Raw genomic sequence first — 15,902 nt, 5'->3', positions numbered from 1 at the left:
GCTCATATTCCTCCTGTTCGTGGCATCTCTGCAGTGTGCAGGGTTCCTTGTCTGATCTTTTGTGACCTAATCACTAGCTTTTTTTTTTTTTCCTTTGGTGACATATCGTTCTGTTCAACTACAACGGTCCTGGTATCTGTCTAGAAATCCATTTCCAAATGTATTATTCACTTTATCTTCTTTTGTTTGAATCTCAGCTGTTGTCTCAGAAGTGTCCTGTTCTCAGTTGTTTAACTGAACTATCTGGAAATGCCTTTGCTTGCTAATCTATAAGACTCAACTCTCTGTGGGCATGCTCAGTCTGTGAAAGTATGCATGATTGCTTCCTCAAAGCATTCTGTAATCAGAATGTAAAGTTCAGTGTCTTCAGCTGCAAGTTTTATCACTGTCTCCTGATTTTTTCATTTAGCTTCGAGACCAGCCAGCCTTGATAGTGGCAGAACATCCACTAGCAATAGCAATAATAATGCTTCACTCCATGAAGTCAAAGGTATGCTGTAGGTAAATTTACTAATATGCTCCATCCATTTCCAAGTGGGAAATTGATTAGTTTCTGGGGGAAAATGAAATCCAAATCATCTGTGTTTGGAACATAGTTCCTTGGAATATTTTATGCTTTTCACATTGTAATACAAATGTATTTCAATGTGTACAAATGTAAAAACAGGAGCAGTTATTTTAGTTTCCATTTTTCATCTTCACAGGTAAAATCTTTCTCTTGTTATCTTTCTATTTCAAAAGTATCTGTAAGTTCTTATTTTCTTACATTTTGTCTTTGTCATGAAAATGGTTGGCCTTAATTTTCTCATGATACGTGTACACTGAACTCACAGAAAGTGTTTTAGAAATACTTTTAGCTTTGTTTATCCACGAAATAAGGAGGAATATATTTTTTTAATTTGAGAAGACAGTTGTGTTTGTGTGAGTGTAACAAATGCCAAATGGATGCATATATCTCATATATAGAAAAAATTAGTTCAAGATACCTTTTTCCTCAGTTTATTAATGTGCATTCCAAGCTGAAATTTTATGTGAATGTCTGGAAGTATCAACTGATACCTTTTTTCTTAAAGGTATACTGCCTAGTCAAATTCTGGAATTATTTAATAAATTATAAAAGTTTGTTAAAGTAGTTATTTTCTACAGAACAGAATTGTTAAATTATAATGAGTGCATTTGTTCGATTGCTTTTCTGTATTATATAATAATTTTGTCTCAGTTATAATTTTAATATTTGTTGCAATGATCTGAAAATCTGATTTTGAGCGAGTATTTTTTCATGTTTATAATCATGTTCTTATATCCTTTAGAAAAATATTATCTGAACTGTGAAGAAGCCTTTTCTGATTTGAAATTTTAAGAAAATTATTTTCCTACAAAATGTTACATAGTTTGAGCCAAAATCTTTCATGACCCACTTTACCCTCTGTGATTAGGAAACCATGGAAAGTTGCATTTTCCATCTTGATGCTTCTACACAGTTTGTGATTGATCAAAATGAATAAGCAGTCTTAAGGAATAGCATAAACTCTGGGGAGCTTTTTTCCAGAACTAGTAGTTTGCATTCTTTATCATTGTTCAGTCTCAGCTGATTCTTCTAAAGAGAGGAAAGCAGGGAGAATCAGATTTTTCAGACATTAAATAAAGAATGAGATACTACATACTTGATTTTTACTGGAATTTTCTAAGTTAATTATATCATGTCTCCGTTTGACTTTCCTTAGATACTTGCTATTTAAATTTTTTTTTAATTTCTTAAGATTATTTTTTACTTATTTTTTTATTGTTAATTGGAGGATAGTTGCTTTACAGTGTTGTGTTGGTTTCTGCCATACATCAGCATGAATCAGCCATAGACAGACATATGTTCCCTCCCTCTTGAATCTTCCTTCCACCTTCCACCCCTCTAGGTTATCACACTCTTTAAGGTTATTCGTTTAGGATGAACAGAGAAGCCTTCAAATAAGGAACACAGACTTCATAGAAAGTCAAAGAATTAGAATTATTAGTGTTTGGTTTTAACATTCTCAATTTAAAATTCATATAATCATATTTTGGGCTTCCCTAGTGGCTCAGTGGTAAAGAAACTGCCTGCCAATGCAGGAGATCTGAGGGTCACGAAGATCCCCTAGAGAAGGAAATGGCAGCCCACTTCAGAATTCTTGCCTGGGAAACCCCATGGAGAGAGGAGCCTGGTGGGCTACAGTCCATGGGGTCACAAGAGTCAGACATGATTTCATGACTAAAACAACAAATGTTTTTTTAAAAATTATAAGGTGTTTTACTGTTTTTTAACCTGAATTTTAAAAAATGTATTATTTCTTTGTTTATTCATTTACTCATCAAATGTATATGTTTAGGTTCTGGGTCTGGTGGTGAAGGCAAGTGTTTGCCCTTGTGGAGCTTACAGTATTTGTCATTGTGACAAATAAGGAAGCATGCTATGGTAGATAGTTATTAGACTGATGAAAGATTAACATGGTTTATTTACTAAGTATTATGAATAAAGCTTTGAACGTCATTTTGGCTATTCATAAGAATCCAGTCAATAAATTATCAGTACTTACGTAGTGTTAATCTTGTGTCTATTATTGAACTTTTAACACACCATTTTACTCCTAAAGCAGGTGCAGTTAATATCCAGAGCAGGCCACAAAGCCACAGCAGTGGAGAATTTAGCCTGCTTCATGAGCATGAGGCGTGGTCCAGCAGTGGTAGCAGTCCAATCCAGTACTTGAAAAGACAGACCAGATCAAGTCCGGTGCTCCAGCACAGAACACTAGAGAATCGGGCACATCACAAAATCAAAACTGGTTCCCCTGGAAGTGAAGTTGTTACTCTACAACAGTTTTTGGAAGAAAGCAACAAGCTTACCTCAATGCAGGTTGGTTTTATCTATGGTGACCTTAATTTAGATGGACACTATAAGTTAAATTTCTATGGTTGAACTTTAGAGCCTTTTTTTTAAAGTTAAGGAGTGTTTAGAGACATTAGCGATTTTTTATAATCTACCATATCAGGAAAGCAAAAATATGGCTGTATTCACTAATCTGCTTTGATTTTTCTTTTTTTTACAGCTAAAGCCCTCAAGTCAAGAGAATCTTTTAGATGAAGTAATGAAAAGTTTGTCTGTCTCTTCTGACTTTTTGGGAAAAAACAAACCAGTTAGCTGTGGTCTGGCCAGGTCAGTAAGTGGAAAAACTCCAGGAGACTTCCATGATAGACGGACAACTAAGCCTGAACAGTTTGTGAGACCTGGTCCTCAAAAGGCTGAAGATACCTGTTTCATGAGTTCTTCAGGAAAGCCTACACGAGGCGCTCAAGGAAAGATAAAATTAATAAAAGAAACTTCTCTGTCACGACAATCAAAAGATAGTAATCCCTATGCCACTTTACCTCGTGCAAGCAGTGTTATCTCTACTGCCGAAGGAACTACTCGAAGGACAAGCATCCATGACTTTTTGACCAAGGACAGTAGACTACCTATGTCAGTTGATTCACCACCAGCTACTGCTGATAGCAGCGTCACTGCACCATCTAGTGAGTACTGTTTACACCAGTGGTCCTCTCATACACTTCACAGTCCGACATCTGCTCTAGGTTCTCAAGCACAAAATTATTTAGCTACAGACAAGCCCCAGTCTCCACATACCCAGGCCAGAAACTCAAGAACTGAAAGGTCACATCTTCTAAATCAGACTTTTGCCATGGTTAATATGTCTAATGATGCATTTGGAAAATCAGCTACAGATAGCATAGAATCCTTTACTGTGGCTCATCCAGCTCAGCCATTTTTATCCCTGAATACAGAATTAGTTAGTAACATAAGTGGGTTACCTCTCAGACCAGTCACCAGAGTTACTGACCAGGCTTCTGCTTCTTTGGAAAAAACAGCTCAGAAAGATAATGAGCAGTTTTCTGATCATCAGAGCCACAGTAGCATTAATCCACAATCCTCTATAGACAATAATAATCTTACCACTCCTGCATGCCTCTATCCTGATGACACAGAAGCTGCATTGTTGGTTTCTGAGGATAATCAAACGGTTTGGTATGAATATGGTTGTGTATGATCAAAACTGCACAATATAATACTGATGTCATTTGATACACACTATGCTTCTCTAATCTGATTTGAAGAGCTGCTGTTGAAAAGAATCATTTGACTAGGTTTATATTTTTATTTTTAAGTTGTGGCATAGTGTTCAAGTGTACATTGTGGCATGTATATAAATATGATTATGTAACCACAGCAAAGCCTGCATGAACTATTAATTACATTGTACATTTTCTGCATGACTTCAAGAACCTTAACAATACATGCTCCTCTTTCACATTTCTTGTCACCCAATAAGAGATTGTTACTTTGATACCTGGAAGCATGTTAAAATGGTTGCATGCTATAGTTACTAAGAAGGCATTTCCAAGTCATATTTGTTGATTCCAAAAAAGAATGCTCACTGTCCCTTTTGCTCCCCTTTCCCTCTCTCCCTCCCTCTTGTCCTTTCCTTTTTTTCCCAAAACATGCAATTCATATTGCACATGTACAGTATTAGTAAGGAAAATATGTTAAAAAGATGTCATTTTCTTTTGCCATTTAATTTTGCCTTCTGCCCTGCTGTTTTATTTTCAAAGAAATAGTTAATAAGTCAACACTTTACATAGCAAATATTAACTATTGCCCATATTTATAAAATTGTTCAGATTTAAAATGTTGTTAATACTCATAAATTTAGTGTAATTAAAAAAAAAACACCATTGAATTTAAATGTGACTTATACAGTGATTAGGAGCATTTATATTCTGTTTCTTCCCTGTACTTTTCTTCATTTGATGAACAGAAGAGTTCAAGTACTATCTTTCAGGATGACTTTTTTACTTGGAATCAGTTAACACAGTAGTTTTTTCAGGGTTTTTTTAAAATGTAGAATCAAAGAGAAATAAAGCAAATCATACTCAGTGTGTGGGAGATTTGCATTTTTACTTCTCTTTTAAAAGGGTAGCAAGTTTACTGAGTGGTGAAGATTGTTACTTAAATAATTCTATAATTTCTTGCTAAGTTATATATGTCCTAAAAACAGAATTTTCTAAAATGAGTACATTGTGCTAAAATAAAATGTAAAATTAGTTTTTAGCCGTATAAACAGACATGTTTCTAGTAGAATAAATTTTAAAACTAAGAATAGTTGCAACTTCTTAGCTAAAAAATAATCATAAAAGATAGAGAAAATATTTGCTAACTCTGATTCATGTCATAAACTTTAAAATTATCTTCCTGTGGTCATAGCATTTTAAAACAGAATCAGCCAAAATTGAGTTTCTAACTTCCAGAATAAAACAGCAAAAAAGAAAGCCCCAAGAAACCCATAACCCTGACTCACTCACTTCTGGAGAAGTATACCTTACTTAGCTCTATCTCTGAAATGTTTTTGCTCTCTTGATTCAGCCTAAATATCACTGACAGTAATGCAGCCTGGCATCTAGAAAAAATGATTTGAAATGTAACTTGATAAACAAGGAGGAAATTATTATTTTACACGTGTTGTTATAGTAAATTTTTATTCATTGGGCCAGAGAAAACAAAGTTTCTAAAGAATCTTTGCTTAATAAAATGTGACCTGGGAATTCGCTGGCAGCCCAGCGGTCAGGACTCTGCAGTTTCACTGCTGAGGGCCTGTGTCCGATCCCTGGTCACAGAATTAAGATCCTGCAAGCCACACAGCATGGGCAAAAATTTTTTTAAAAGGAAACGAAAAGAAGGAAATTTGTATCCTTTGTAAATTACCCTATTCTCTTGTACTTACACAAGATCATTTCAGGCATAGGCCCCTTCTGTTTATATCTTTGACCATATTTTTTTTCTCACAGCCAGCTCTTACTAAAAATGCTTCCAGTGCGTTGGTTTCACTTCAGGTCGAATAAATCTTTCGCCTTTTATTTTTAAAAAAATGCTTCCAGTGCAGCTCATCAAATAAACAATCAGAAATTTTTTTATTTTTAATACCATTTAATATATTTTATCTACATGAAAACATCAATCCATTTGTCACTTATTTCACAATTAGTCCTAATATTTCAAATGTTTTTGGTGTCCCTTTTCTTTCTTCATAACCTGATAATAAGACTTTTTAAAAAGTTTAAGATTATTTATTAAAATACATTGAGAAATCATATGCTACTATATGGTAAACACTGTGATTATTTTACAATGTTAGACTTACAGGAAAGAAGCATTTCTAACCCAGATGACTGTAGTAACATATACAGCATGTTTTCCAAAGCAACATACACATTGTGCATGTAAGACAGAGAGATATATACCACGTCCATGTGTCTGGGACTGTCAGAGAATATAGGTGATATTTCCTCCAGAAACTGTCACCAGGTGTAAGGTCATAAAATTCCCTTAAAACACTGTTTTACCAGTGTTTCTTGATAGCACTTACTTGAAATCACATTTTTAGTAGTGATAAGAGCCTTAGAAATCGTATAGAGCTAGTATTTCCCAAACTCTTAAAAAAATCAACATAATACCTTCTATAAATGAAATCTTACAAGATGCCCCAATTAAAAAAAAAATTATCTTCTGATCAAAGTGAAGCAGCTCTGACTCAGTTGAATAACTGTACTTTTTTTTATCTCCATAAATATTCTCCAATTTCAGAGGATTACAGGCATACCTCGTTTTATTGTGCTTTCTTGTACTTCACAGATACTGTGGGGTTTTTCCCCAACAAACTGAAGGTTTGTGGCAATTCTGTCAGACAAGCCTATCAGTGCCATTATTCTAACAGCATTTGCTCACTTCATGTCTCTGTCACATTTTGGGAGTTCTCAGAATATTTCTCACTTTCTCATTATTGTTATATTTGTTACGGTGATTGATGATCCGTGATCTTTGATGTTACAATTGCAAAAAAAAAATTATGACTTGCTACAGGCTCAGATAATGGATAGCTCTTTTTAGCAATAAAGTTTTTTTTAATTAAGATATGTACATTGTTATTTACATGCATTGGGAAACTAAAAATTCATGTGACTCACTTTATTGCAAAATTCACTTTATTATAGTGGTCTGGAACCAAACCTGCAATTATCTCCGAGGTATGCCTGTATTAGTACCCTAATTTTAGATGAAATTGAATAGCTTTCATATTCCTGGCTTAGGTTTCTATAAATGATATCCTTATTATTTTGTGGTATTATAAAGTCATGTCAGGCTTTGGGTCCCCTTTGACCAAAGTAGTTTTAACTCTTAACAGTGTAAGTAGATATATTTTCCTACAAAGTAAGCCTCAAGGCCTGGTTTTCTTAGTAAACAATACAAATATTTCATTGTGGATGTTTCTGCTGCTGCATGCAAGATTATATTTTACTTTAAAACTATATGTGACCATTTAGTAAACAAACATCATAAACCTATCAGACATCAAGAGGGCATTATTATTATAGCTTTTAAAACATGTAAATCAGTCTTTAAGTAGAGATGTCTATCAGATTAATAATATTTCCAGAATTAGATTCCTTCTCCTTGCCTTAGGCAGTGAAAACTCTTTAGTTTCTTATCTTCATGAATTTTATGTTTAGCTTTTCATTAAATAACATGAAATGCTTTTCTCCTGCAGATGTGGACAAAGTACAAGAAAACAGAAATTCAAAAAGCAGGTCTAGGGAACAACAAAGCTCCTAATTCTATAACCCCACTACATGACATGTGGGCCAAGTGGTGAGTTTCTTGCTTAAACTGTAAATGAGATTAATCTCATTTGTACAAACTAACTGCATTAAGTATAAGAACAAGTGCACATTGCATTAACAGATGTAAATATTGCTTGCTTAATTCATGATTTTCTGTGTGTCTGATTAGTAAGTAAATCAAAATTACATGATTCCTCAGAGCGTTTGGCCATCAGTGCACGCTTTGTTATGTCCGACTCTTTGCGACCCCATGGACTGTAGCCCACCAGGCTCCTCTGTCCGTGGAATCTTCCAGGCAAGAATACTGGAATGGGTTGCCATGCCCTTCTCTAGGGGATCGTCCCAACATAGGATCAAACCCGGGTCTCCCGCATTGCAGGCAGATTCTTTACCATTTGAGCTACCCGGGAAGCCCTTTAGTGCAGGAAAACAATCTTTAAAAATATTTTTTCCCCTCAATTTAAATTTGATTTTACTAATGAATAATGTTTTAGAAATTATTTCTTCAGTTTAAAATCTTTCTGGTAGGAATGTAACTTCTGTGCAATGTTCTTGGTAATTGAGGAGAAGAAATTAAATGTCTTTTTTACGAAGAGCTGCTTAGACAAATTCTCTGACTCTCTGTCACTCTTACCCCTGTAAAAGTACCTAGTGCATGCTGTTCTTTTAGTGGTTGCTCTGTATGTTATATCTCTTATCTTCAAACTTTTCTTATATTTTCTTTCTTTCTACTTTCCAACTAAATACAGAGAGAAAAGTGTCCTTCAGTTTCTCAGTATGAAGCCTTTATTTCTGAAGTAACAAGACACCCAACTATAGGAATCATTTTTTAAAATCTTTAAGGAGACTTAACAATCCTTCGTGACTAGAGCAGGAAAGAAATACAAACCTTCATTCCTTCCTTGAATCAAGGAGTACTACTGGAGTCAACTGCCAAAATTTTTAGAAGGTTTTTGTGACTTATTATGTACATTGTACTTTTAAAATCTACTGAATAAAGCATGTTCTCTCGCTAAGGACCAAGTGTTTTAAGGGTTCAAGAAGTACTCCAAGAATATACTTCTTTCATCATTTGTTTATGAATTTATCCATGTTTGCTTAATGCTTCTGCTAAGTATTAGCCTAAGTCTAGCCATTTATATTTAGTTGTGTAAACCTAAATTAAATGCTGTAGTATGCTGTGGAATGTACTATATATCAAGATACAGAGAACATTGTTTAGGCATGTCAGAGCCTTATTTGGTTAGCAGACTGCATGTGTTGGTATTCTCTTATTTTTAAGCCGACTATTTTGATGCACTGCAAAAGAAACTCAGTTTATGAAATAACTGAAAAATCCATGATAGGAGTTATAAAAAAAATTTACAGTGATATGAATATTTCCATATTCCCTGCTAAGGAACACTAAGTAATTCATTCACACATGGATCCAAGGTAATTAGAACGTGTTTTTCTGAAACTTTTTTTTAGTAAGGTGGTTTTCTAGAAAAAGACATTCCCAAGATAAAGCTATTGTGTTTGAACTCACTTCCCTTCTTTAGTGTTGGGTTATGTATGTACGTTTTTTTTAACTTGAGAGCTGACTGTTGCTTAAGAAGTTTTCTTATGGCAAAAATAATGTAAATAATTTACTACGATCCGCATTTTGCCAGGAACTCATTTATTATTAAGGTTATCACTTATTAATAAGAATTTTTGGTTTTGTCCTTTATAAGACTACATTAAAGTTGGTAACTGTTATCAGTACTTCTGAAATATTTGTATGCATTTGTTTTACATTTGAAAGAAGCACAAAAAAGTAAATTTAGTTAACCCAGGGAAACATCAATTTTTTTGTAGTTCCAATTTTCTATCACAGTTTTATTTTCTTATGCAATCAAAAATTGCATTGATATATATTAATGCAAATTCATTATTTAACATAAATATATGAATAATCTTAAAGGTCTGAAATGAGAAAGATACTGATTTTTTAATTTTAACAATGTACTTCTTAGGCTCTCACTACCAGCTCTAAAAATCTTTTTGGAATAATTCCATAGTGTGTGGTTTATGAATTGTGTGTTTCATCACTAACCTAGTAGCCATGAAAAATGTGTCTCCCTCTCCCCCTCCTTCCTCATGCCCTTCTCTTTTTTTCCCCTCTTTTTGGTAGGCCAGTAACAGTGTTGTGTTCTACTTTCAGAAGATAGTCTACTTTCAGAAAGACCATTAATGAAAAGAAATATGGCATGTATAGTTGAAACTGAAATGGAAGTTAGGTTTTGCCACCAAATAATGCTGTAAAGTTAAATCACTTTTAAATTCTTGGATGAAAGGTGCTATGTAAATATAAATACAAAGGATTCTTACTAAGATACAAATATTGCACAACAGACATATTTAAAACCTATTCTCTAGACTGTGAAACATGTCTCCATCATGATTTCCTAGATTCAAGTATCAGACTGATAATGGGCATTGTGGCAGTCTAGAGACGTCTGCATGTAAAAACTGTAAATTCATTTTTAGGTGGATAAATTGAGAGTAAATATAGAAATTATGTTTTAGCTAAATACAGTAAGTGTGTAACTTAGATTTATATTAACTAGCATCTAATTTGCACAACTAGGACACATCCCAGGACATTTGCTTCAAGTTGAAATTTAATGAGTAGGAGGTAGTCCAGTGAGGGTGTGTGGCACCACAGCTTGATCTCTCCAGGACACTAATATCCTAAAACAGAGACCCTGCTGACTGAAGCAACACATTATTGCTTCAGTTAGAAAATGCTTAAGGGTCGCCTGTAAAGGGCTGACTCAGAAAATGCAGCAAGACGACCAAGAACACCTGAGACTGCAAAAAGTAGGCATATTCTCAAATCACATTCGTCACCTTTCTCATACCGTTTCAAGAAAGGACTAAATGACCACATGAGTGTTTTACCATTTCCAAAAGATAGCATCAGAAGCAAACTTAGTAGGAAGTCATGCTTTTCCTTTAGATAAACTACTTCTGCCAAACGAAACCATGTAGCCAACTAGAAAGTACAATAACTGGGGCCACTTTCCTGACTGGCGCCTGACATGATTTTAATTATACAGCTCTAATCCCCCTTGGAAACTAAAAGAATTTATATACAGGGTAATAGGTTCGGCCCAGAGCTCCGATAAAGTGCTTGAGATCTGGCAATGTGGAAATGTTCGGTCCAAGTTTTTGAACTGGTGGTTACCAAAGAGTTCACGAAACAGGTTTGTATGTAGCACCTTTCATGCAAGGCATGGTAAGAGCCTATTTAAAAATCACTGTGCGTATTACAGAATTGCAGCCACCTCACAAATAAATATTATTACAGCCTGTACTGTCTTAACAGTTTATGTCAGGAAGTGAAAAAGATATTGTACCAAATCTGGAATTACAATGAGGAGTAATAATGTATGCTAAATAACTTTTGTACTTTAAGTTACTTTTTATGAGAAAAGTGAAGTTTTGTGTTTTTTTTTTCTGCTACTCTTAGTCCTGAGATATGTTTTTTTCTTTAAGCCTTGAATGAATAATACAGACGGAGCCCATTTTATAATATAAACCTTGATGTACAAGTTGAGATATTTGGACAACAGTGAAAATGCCTTAAAAGGAATGCTTATGGATAAAGTTGCACTTATAACACCCTTTAACAAAACCTGATTTTAAATTGTCTTTCTTTTCTAAGGGTTCTCTCTTTCAATGTTTGCCATTGTACTTATAACTGTTATTAAATACCAAATCAAATAATACAAGAGCTGTAACATTTCCTTTAAAGTAATGCTACTGAGAAATCTGGAGTTAAATGGCAAAATGTTTATTACTTGGCTATATTAAAGCCACAGTTGATAGCAAAAAACCCAGTTCATAACAAAAAAGACACCATCATTTGGCTGATCGTTTTTCAAAAACATTTTTTCATTTTAGTTTTTAACTTTTATTTCTCCTAAAAAAATTAAGTTGGTTTAACATTCACTTGTCAAACTGATATGATTTTTATAACAAGTGGTTAGCAATCATAACATATAATTTAACCAAGTATTATTCTTTCCTTTCTCTTTGCCCTAGAAAATCAATTTTCAGACATAATCTTGTTTATCTCTGTTCTAATCACTTTGGGATGAGTATTAGAGGTTTGGGGAGAAAGAGAAGAATCTATTAGTTTTGTCAATCCCAGAAGTGTCATTATAATAACAGACTGTACACATCAGTCTCTTTCCATTTTCACGTAGACTTTGGGAGGCATAATGTTAAGAGATGGCAACTTGACTTGTGTCATTGGGCAGGTCAGTCTTTCTGGGCCTATTTTCACTCTAAGGTGAGGAAGACAGACCAGTTTGCTGAGGTCCTCAGTGTCTTTGATTCTATTCAGTAAACCTTCATTTTATATTCAAAGCAACCTAAATTTCCTCTTTCTTAGAGACATAATACCGAGTAGGCAAAAAACCAGTGTAGCATCTCAGAATGTTATCATTGATGGAAGATATTTCTTACTAACTCACTCATCTATAGTTTATAAAAATTCTGCCATCAGTAGACTTGTAGTCTCTAACCACATATATTGAAAAATGACAGGTTTTTACCTTTGCCTTTCAGAAATGCAAATCGGTACAAATTAAAAACGGTTTCTCTACCGGAAGCAATTACTGCATCTTCAACCTTAGGAAGAAACATTTTATCTCTCAAATATCCGATTGTACTAGAGGAAATGAGAATTTTCCTAAGTCCTCTAGGCTGTTTTGTAGCCTACTCAGACCCTCAATTAGGGTCTTATTTGAGTTTAAGAGAGGTGAAAAAATACATTAATTTTCCTCACTGTTTTTGAACTAGCTTCTATATGGCAACTGACAATACCTAATCCTGGGTTCTTACACGTTTTCGTTTATATGTGTATAAAATTTATCTTACACTTTTTAGATGCGTAATTGAAAAATGAGTAAATTTAATATAGCCTAAAGGACAGAAACTTGTTCAAGCATGTTCAAATTTCTAACCTCTGAACAAAGACCAAACAAATCCTTAATGGCCTCTGTATGTTCTGCTCCTGAGTTAAAATGTAATTTCATTAGTATAATGATTACGGCATATTTTCTATCCCTACTTTGAGGGTTTTTCTAGATTAAGATATTGTAACGATAGAATTTTATTTTAAAAATTAGCTTATATTTTCACTGGGGAAAAAAAAGCATTGGTTTAAAAACAAACACTCGGTAACAGAAAGGTTTTCCCTTGCCCCCTTGTTTAATTATACTGCTGGGAAATTCTTATTCCTTAATCCTCATTCCCTCGAGATAACCACTATTTACAATTTAATGTCTTCCCATATTATTTTTTATTTTTTCTCCTGTATGTCACTATCACATGTGTAATTTTACATATGCTATTTTTGAAACTTGCTTTTTTCCAAGTATAATAAATAAGATGTAAGACAGTTAATCTTAGATAAATAATCTTAGTTTTGATGTTAATTTATTCTTTTTTGGCCACCCTGCTGCGTGCGGGAATCTCAGTTCCTGTGACTAGGCACTGAACCTGGGCCAGGCAGTGAAAGCCTGGATTCCTAACCACACAGTAACCAGGGAACTCCTGATGTTAATGAAGGCATTCTTGTAACAAGTAGTCATGGGGATGGGGAGGGTGGAACCTCTGGCCTGACTAAAGCTACCTCAATATATTTAAAAAAAGAAAAACTTTAAGATGAGATAGTTTTTCAATAGTTCAGGTAGTCACCAAACCGAGTGCTAGATATATCTTCCCACTTTTAATGCTGCTTATAATTACAAGTAAGAAAAACAGCTTTCAGAAACAAATACTCTGAACTTTAGCCCAGTTAGTTTTTATCAAAGTTTAGTATTATGGGATCATGTCCTGTGTTCTTCACAAATGTGAGAAAGTCTTCAGGGCTCAATCCCATGGTTGCAGTATTGGTCATTGGATGAAAGTACACCTTTTCATGTCCACCTTCCAAAAAGGCAGAATCCAGAACAAACGTCACATCTCCATCATCACAGAAGAGTGCCAATGGGGTGGCACAACCTTGGCCAACTTTCAGTTTTTCTAGCATGGCTGCTTCATCGGCAAACCGCAGGTTTCCACTCCCAACACCTAACTGCTTGGCGAGATCATTTAAATTAATTTGTCTATCATGAAGAACTGTCACCAGCCAATAGCCTTTTTTCTTTTTGTCCTTAAGAAATAAGTTCTTACTGTGTGCTCCTTTCAAATGCTGGATATGAGGCATCATTTCTTCAACTGAAAACACCTGTAAAATACCACATGAGAACTTTTAAAATAACATGCATGTACACTGCAAACATACAGTTATATATACATTGCTTGCTGGGTCTAAACAGCGTGGTTAGGGAGTACTCGGTGTCCAGGATATCACTGGTAGCAACCGATTCCCAGCCTATTATCAAATAATTATATCTCATCTTGGACCTCAAGTAGTTTCTCTTTGGCCAATTCTCCATTGCAATATGCTGGCTAAACCTTCACATTTCTAAAATGCTATTTTTGTTTTTCCTTTAGACTTTTAGTCGAGTTTATAGCAGCCCTCACAACACTGTAAATCAACTATACTCCAATAAAAAGGGGCGGGGGGGGGGAGTTTATAGCAGCCCAGACTCCTATTCCTTGGCATTCCATCCAGATCATAATACAACCTCTACTCTATAAAATATAACTACAGAGAGGGAGTGAGGGCAGGAAATGAGAGCCTGGACTAGTATAAAAAGAATATCAGAAACGCTGGCAATATGCACAGTAAAAAGGGAGAGAGTATCGAGGCAAAAGAGTCAAAGAAAATAGTTATGATGAATTTCTCTACCCTTTGAAGACTATCACCGTATCTAGCTAGTTATCAGGAGCTGTTACTCAAAGAGTTAGGCAAAAACTATGTCCTCCCAACAGTCAGGTTATATACTGGCTACGTGAGGTACTTGCAGAAACAAAAAGTCTCCATCAATCAACTGAATCGTTAAAAAAAAAAACCAAACTCTAACCCTGGTGTCCCGCATGCGTCATAGCCACTGCAGAAACGTTTTACTGCTTGGCAACTTACATACCCAGGCCAGTTTGAGATGCACAAGTTCTCAATATGTTGCGCTAGTTCCCCAAATTAAAAAAAAAAAAAATCGCTCCAAAAGGAAAACAGGTTTTTTCATAATAACAGCAGAGTCCCAAGTGGAGATGCACTCGGTGGTGCATTCAGATCCCTCTCTACTCTGGATTCCGGGAAATGCCTTAGGAACGGACTTTACAGTGACCCCCCAGGACGTCTAGTCTCAGCGGCTTCGCCTCGCAGACGCTGCAGTAGAGCCCACTTCCTCCCGGGGTGGTCCTGGGGGAGCGTCTCACCTCCGGGTGCTCCACGACCTCTGTGCGGATGGCCAGGGCGGCGAGCCGCTGCTCCAGCGCCGCCCGCAACTCGGCGCCTGCCATGCTGTCCTCGTGGCGGCGGCGAGAGACGCGGAACTGGGCGTGGCTTCCCGCGGACCGCCCACTGCAGGCCGAGGCGGAAGTTCCTGGAGGGACAGGGGCGGTGCTGGAAGTCCAGCGCCCGCGTTTTCTGGAGGCGAGGTCGTACCGTGTTCGCTCGACATCTACCGTTTGTTCCTGAGGTTCGTCCGAGTCCGCAAGGACATCCTGCCCCTGACATGCAGTGTCCTTAACCCGCGTCCCGCAAGAGGGAGGCGCCTGCGTTCTCACAGCCCACTCCATACCCGCCGCAGGTTCCCTAGATCCAGCTTGTCTTCCATTTAAATAGATTTAAACCTAACAACTCAACTCAAGGAATGTTGAGGGAGTGATTCATTGTATGTGGTCTCGGGTTTACCCAGGAAGCAGACTGAGGCAGTCTCCTTATCCCTTCTGCCCTTGGAATGTACATACTACCCACTGTTCTGAGCTAGGTGCTACTTGAAGGATGCAGCCTTGAGAGAGTAATGTGTCATTGAAACCTGGACTTTTTAGGTAAGTGAGGCCCCTTTCGCCCCTTAAGGCCTCTAGATAAATTCTTAAGATGCTGGCAGGTGGATGCCCAAGACAAACCACCAATATAAGTTCCTTTGAATATTATTAAAACTGCCACCTACCAATGAGGAATGCCCCGCCTCTTCAGTCTTTCCTTGCCCTTCTGGGGTGGAGGGTGGGGTCTCTGGGTGTGTGTGCGCGCACAGCGGTTTCACCTGGAAAACTTC

At 36.2% G+C, this 15,902-nt stretch overlaps 2 protein-coding genes across 7 annotated transcripts in view; one reads left to right on the top strand and one right to left on the bottom strand.

The window, feature by feature from the left end:
- The window catches only part of CCDC88A (coiled-coil domain containing 88A), a 125,433-nt gene extending 113,977 nt beyond the window's left edge, over positions 1–11,456 (top strand). For 2 of the 6 annotated variants that reach the window (XM_005686619.3, XM_005686617.3), the window contains 5 exons: positions 410–490; positions 2,625–2,884; positions 3,078–3,540; positions 7,626–7,726; positions 8,448–11,456. In XM_005686619.3, coding sequence (XP_005686676.2) covers positions 410–490; positions 2,625–2,884; positions 3,078–3,540; positions 7,626–7,690 — 869 coding nt within the window. In that variant the 3' untranslated portion in view covers positions 7,691–7,726; positions 8,448–11,456. The other 4 variants (XM_013967661.2, XM_013967664.2, XM_013967662.2 and 1 more) reach the window with 3 other exon arrangements.
- On the bottom strand, positions 13,444–15,438 carry LOC102176133 (prolyl-tRNA synthetase associated domain-containing protein 1). Its single transcript, XM_013967666.2, has 2 exons — positions 15,061–15,438; positions 13,444–13,963 (listed from the first exon to the last, which is right to left on the bottom strand). The coding sequence occupies exons 1-2, from the start codon at positions 15,421–15,423 to the stop codon at positions 13,532–13,534; spliced, it is 795 nt and encodes a 264-aa protein (XP_013823120.2). The 5' UTR covers positions 15,424–15,438; the 3' UTR covers positions 13,444–13,531.

Source organism: Capra hircus, chromosome 11 (genome assembly GCF_001704415.2).
Source record: "Capra hircus breed San Clemente chromosome 11, ASM170441v1, whole genome shotgun sequence".
In the NCBI taxonomy this organism is placed as follows: Eukaryota; Metazoa; Chordata; class Mammalia; order Artiodactyla; family Bovidae; genus Capra; species Capra hircus.
The sequence above is the reverse complement of the archived record's forward strand: the minus strand, read 5'-3'. Positions and strand labels throughout refer to the sequence as shown.